The following is a 6,174-nucleotide window of genomic DNA, read 5'->3' on the forward strand; positions in this document are numbered from 1 at the left end:
TCTTAAGTCCCCACCCAAAGTACTCATTCAAGTCCGATGATCGAAAACTTTTTTGTCAGTTTATAAAAAATGTTAAATTACCAGATGGGTTTGGATCTAATATCAGTAAGAGGGTGACAGATAACAATGCTAACATTACCGGGTTGAAATCTCATGACTGTCATATCCTCATGCAACGTTTGATACCGATTGGGGTTAGAGGGCTTTTGACTAAAGATACATCTACACCAATAGTAGACCTTTGTATGTTCTTTAAGCAACTTTGGTCTAGAACACTATCGGTGGATGATATGAAGAAAGCAAAGGATGACATTGTTACCATCTTATGCAAGTTAGAGATTGTCTATCCACCTGCGTTTTTTGACATTATGGTTCATTTACTTGTGCATTTACCTGATGAAGCAATTGCGGGAGGTCCAGTAGCTTTTAGATGGATGTATCCATTTGAAAGGTACATGAAAAAACTAAAGAACTATGTCAAAAACCCGGCAAGGCCTGAAGGTTGTATAGCTGAAGGTTATGTGTTTGAAGAAGCTCTAACATTTTGTTCAATGTACCTTAAAGATGTTCAGACTAAGTTCAATCGCCCAGATAGAAACGATGATGTCGTTGTTGAAAAAAGAAAGTTATGGGTGTTTGAGTCCAAATGTCGTTATGTTGGCGCAAGAAAGGACAAATATCTATCATTCATCGAAAAAAGCAAGATGGAATGGTTTGTCCTCGAAAACTGCGCAGAAGTTAGGGAGTACATGAAGTGAGTGCTTCTATCTTTAACATTTCATAATCTGTTAATTGGTATTTCTCATTCCTTTCTTATATTTGTCATCAATGTAGTGAATTCAAACATACACATCCCCATGATGATCTTAAAACCAAATTTCCGGGATGGTTTCTCCATAAGGTATAATACATATATAACACTCATTACTCTATACTTGCTAGGTAATACATATATAACAAACATTATTACTCTATATTTGTTAGGTCCATTCGATGAAAACACAAAATTCTCCAGAATTCCACCCGGAGTTTTATGCTCTTTCAATTTGTGCGAAAATGACTGCTTACACTTACACTGCTTGCATAGTCAACAATGTTAGGTTTAAGACACTTGAACGTGATGCAAAATGCGCAACGCAAAACTCTGTGGTGGAAGTGGTTGGAGAGAACGGTGTGAAATTTTATGGCCAATTAGAAGAAATTATTGAGTTGCGTTATACAAATGATTATTCCACTGTCCTATTTCGGTGCAAGTGGTTTGATACTCAAAGGGGTGTAAACCATGACAATAATATCACCAGTATAAGCACTGAATATGAATGGGACAAAGACGATCAACTCATATTTGCTTCGCAAGCCAAACAAGGGTTCTTCATCCAAGAAATGTCTCGAAACCAAAAAAATAAACATAGGTGGGTAGTCGAAAATGTTAATCATCGAAGAATTTGGGATCGACCATTAAGTGATGACCGCGTCAATAAGGTTCAAAATGTTGACAAACACTTAGAAGATAGGGACATTGTCGACAACAACTCTTCATCTGACTGTCCACTTGTCATTGACTTGACCCAATACTTTTAAATTGGATCTTCTCATGTTACTGCGGGTGAGCCTTCAATTGAAGTTGATCCCCCAACGACCACCGTCGATGAAGTGTTTGAAGTCGAGACTGATTGTGATGAGGTCGAGGCTGATTATGATGAGGATGATCCCGATTATGTGGAGTCTGACTAAAAGAAAAGTTATTGTAATTTATATTGATTTGTAATTGATAAACACTTGTTTGAAATATTTATTTGAATTTGAGTTACACTTGTTGTACTTTCCCTTAATTTCTATTAGATATACATGCTGTAACATTTGTAACTTTATAGGGATTATATTTTTTGTATTGTTGAAATTCGCTTATCTGATGGCTGATGTGGCCCCCTGGGGACATGGGGGTGACGGCGCTGGTGATCCACCGCTTCCTCCTGGTGGATTTTGTGGCACACACGAGACAGACGGTAAGTCTTTTACTAAATTATTTTGTAGTCCTTATATTTTTTATATTATAAATATTGTTACTAATTATTTTTGTTTTAATTGCAGCGGTTCCCCCGAAGAGGGTTAGGGGGAAAGCAAAAAACGAGAAACTAAGGCGTCTGGTAAAAGCGGGGGGGGGCCTGTATCGCTTACGTTTGACAGGTAGGTGACGTATACCCCTGTTGGTAAAACAAGAGATATGTTTTCACGGGAGGCCGGCCTGTATATGTGGCGGTCTATCTCGTTCGATAAAATTGGATGGGATAACATTGAACAACATTACAAGGATGCCCTCATGAACCACTTACGGGTAAATAACTTATATGCATAAAATTTTATCAAATATTTAAGCACATGCAAATCTAATTTATATATGATATTTTAACTTTTTTATTTAATTTGTAGGAAAAATTCAATTTTGATGAAGTGGAACGTGATATAGAGGCCAAAAACTTGACGGGTGGTATTAGGGCTGTGCCTATGAAGCGGTACTCTGACCGCAAGTACGATGCTAAAAAATTATTTAACAGCAAGGGAGGTTACGATGATCTTGAGAGTGCAAGGGCATTCCATCCCCCGGATATGCCCTATGATAACTGGTTGAGAACCATCGAAGGTTTCCGGGAAGAAAAATATATTAAAAGAAGCAAGGCCAACACACTAGTACGCGAGAAACAACAATTCCCATACCGTGGGGGGACATCGTCGTACGGTAGCACCGCCTATAAAAATGTAATGTTTTATGTATGTGTGCGTGTGTGTAAGCTTTTGTTTATTTAATGTCTAATCTAAGTTTAATGTTAAACAGGATATGGATTGGGTACCTACGTATGCTAAAACCCACACGGACAATCAAGGGAATTGGGTTGATCCGGTTGCTGAACAAAATTACGTAAGTATTTCTTTTAAGTATTATTTTCTATAACAAATATATATATATATATACATATATACACATATATATTTAATCATCTTCGTAAAATACAACGGAACATACAACACGCCACAAGTGAATGGAGCGGTGAGGGTCCGCCAATTGCCCCGTATCAGGAAGCGTTGGGTGAGCGGCGAGGATGGTACCGCGGGATGGGGCCTAAACCTTCTTCCAACACGTCCTCGCACTCGTCATCTAACATGTCGTCTTCGCAATCTCGGACGCAAGAACCCTTTTCCGAGGTAAACTACACAATTTATAAAATGACAAACGAACGCATGTTTCCTTGTTAAATATATGTTGGTAGCGTTAATTAATATGCTAATATACGTTTTGCTTTCTATTATTGTAGGATTTCGTTAACAGCTTGTTCCAAACCCCGTCATTTTTGAACCAACTTAACAACTATCTTGCTTCACAAGGAAAAGGAAAAGGAAAGTCAAAAGACTACGATTCTGACAACTTATTCGATAATGAATCCGACGATGAACCCAACGATAACGATGAGTGACTTGTTTTTAATGTATGATTTAGATTTAATTAAACGTTGTAGGATATAATGTACGACTTAAAGTAGTTTTTAATTATATTACCTTTAGTATCTGTTGATTATGTTCATGGCGTATGCTTGCGTTGTTTGAAAATAGGCAGGTTTTGTTTTTTCGGCCGTAAAACTGGCTGGGCAGCTGTATATACAGCTGCTGTATTAAAAAAAACAGACTTTTATCGGCGACACGTGTCGCCGCTATTGCCTTTCAACCTTTACCGACGAAGGTTAATACCGGCGACACTTTTAGCGACGACGGTTGTCGCCGCTAAAGGTGTAGGATTAACACCGGCGACAATAGTCTTTACCGGCGACAGCCGGTCAATAGCGTCCGAGCAATACCAACGACGTTTTACCGGCGACATGTCGCCGCTAAAAGTCAATACCGGCGACAAAAGTGGTCAATACCGGCGACACCCGTCGCCGCTAAAGGTGTCCTGTTCTTGTAGTTATTAATTTAGTTTTGAGAAAGTGTAATGACATATATAAATATAAAAAAATTCAAGAAGTATCCTCGCAATCACTCTATCTATCGTGTATCGAGTATATCCTTTAGTTTTTTAAAGACATAACTTTTTTTATTATCTTACCTGGTGTATAAAATTAGATTTATTCAACACGTGTAATGCACGAGTCTTTTTAAAGATATAACTTCTTTTGTTATTTACTATACAAAATTACATATATTCAACCCGTGTAATACATGGGGTTTTAGAAATAAAACTTTTTATAATTATTATTTGGTGTATAAAATTAGTTTATTCAACTTGTGAAATATACGGGGTTTTTAATATATTAAATTATATTTAATTAACCCGTGTAATACACGAGGTTTTAACCTAGTAGTTTAAATAAAATGAAAAATAGGGGATGAGGGGAAGGTTTGGAGTGGTTTAGAATGGATTATTGTTAGAGGAAAAAGTAGATGGATCAAGTTTGTTGTTATGGGTACTTTGGGAAAAATCAATCAAAATGTGTACACCAATCAAAGGATTGTTAGTATATTGTCTATAATTTCAACATGTAAGGCAACTTGCAAAATGAATACAGTTGTGATATAAACAACAAATTGGACACCTAATTTTCAGTACTTCAAACTTTTTTTTTCTCATTTAGAGACATTACATGAACACATGTTCTTCATCAACATCAAACAAACAGGTCTTTAAAATCAGTCATTAACGTCAGATCTATATGCTACAACCAAAGTATAAATGCTTTGAAACATCATAAGTCTACATGAAACAATGACAACAAGTACAAATAAGAAAAATCATAAGTACAAAGATTCACCACTGAATACAATTTAACCTAATGTTCATGAAGCAACAGGTATAAGCCTTCATATAGCCACAGCATGAGCCCTGCAAATCGGACAGTTTTCCTTCCTCCTCAACCACTCCTTGATACATTGCGGATGAAAACTATGTTTGCATTCTATTGTTCCGATCATATCTTCCGCTTGGTATTCATAATGACAAATTGCACAAATCTCTTCACATCCTTTCTCTTTACCCAATCTACTTACTTTCACCGCGTCTTCTATAAACTTCGACTTATCTTTATAATAAAACTCACAACGCAATATAAGGCTTGCCATATCCATTGCTGTTAGATCACTGTGTTCAAGAGTTTCGGTTCCATTAAATAATCTAGCACTCACTACAGACCCGTTGATAGCTGTGAATGCCATTCTCAATATTCTATAAGGAGTTCCATCATCGTACAACACCCTGTTAATAATGTCTTCAATATTGTAATTATGGACCGTTACCGATGAGTCCGGCTTCAACTCAAGTAATACATCCACGTGATCAGCAGTTGTTGCATTTACGATTACGAAAGTCCTTGATACTCGGTCTACGACAGCGTACGAACAAGACATGATTGTACGTACACGGGTTCAAATAGGGAGGCTGCTGGGGTGGGATTATGGTTTGGAGTATTATTTTGTTATAACTTACTTATAAGTAGAAGCGTATGGCGGTTCGTTATCTCAATGTTTTATAGTTTAATTGTTTTTTTCAATAATCTCTTCCTCACATACGGATATATCAAATTATATATAGATAAAGTTAGGGTTTTGGCACTCATGGTTTTGGTCTAAAAAAAGGATATTTTGACAAATCAACAAATAAATTTCACATTTTATAACCATTCTCGTCAGTGACATTAATTCTATTAATTATTTTTTTAGATAATTCTAGGGATCAATCTTTTTTATCCGATTTTATATAAAAGAATTGTAAGCTTTATAAACGAACTTCTTCATTTGTTAAAAAAACCCTATTACATTTGGCATAATGTGTTGTAAGTAAATTATTTTTTGTGTTAATCAAACAAATTTGTTTATTTACTTTATTACTTTCTAAAAATTTATATTATAATATAGTATAAAGTTTAATTTGAACTGGTCAAATATAGTTGATTTTTGTTATGGTGACAAACTGAAGCGATGTCGTCTAAATAACAATGGTACCGGTACATGTTCATTTTTATAGTTTTCTTAACATGACTTATAAAATTCATGAAAAAACAAGTTGTATTTGCAATGAGTGTTTTTTGGTACCATAGGTTATAGCAAGTGCCGGTATGCTAACGGAGTCGTGACAAACCGAGTTCGTTTTTATGGTTTGCGATAGATATAAACACATATCGATATCCTTTT

At 35.9% G+C, this 6,174-nt stretch overlaps 1 protein-coding gene across 1 annotated transcript; it reads right to left on the reverse strand.

Moving 5' to 3' along the window:
* Nucleotides 1–4,848: 4,848 nt before the first annotated feature.
* LOC110942689 (RING-H2 finger protein ATL67-like) lies at nucleotides 4,849–5,391 on the reverse strand. The gene has a single exon (XM_022184461.1). The coding sequence runs from the start codon at nucleotides 5,389–5,391 to the stop codon at nucleotides 4,849–4,851; it is 543 nt and encodes a 180-aa protein (XP_022040153.1).
* Between the last annotated feature and the right edge of the window lie 783 nt (nucleotides 5,392–6,174).

This window comes from Helianthus annuus, chromosome 16 (assembly GCF_002127325.2).
Source record: "Helianthus annuus cultivar XRQ/B chromosome 16, HanXRQr2.0-SUNRISE, whole genome shotgun sequence".
Lineage (NCBI taxonomy): Eukaryota > Viridiplantae > Streptophyta > Magnoliopsida > Asterales > Asteraceae > Helianthus > Helianthus annuus.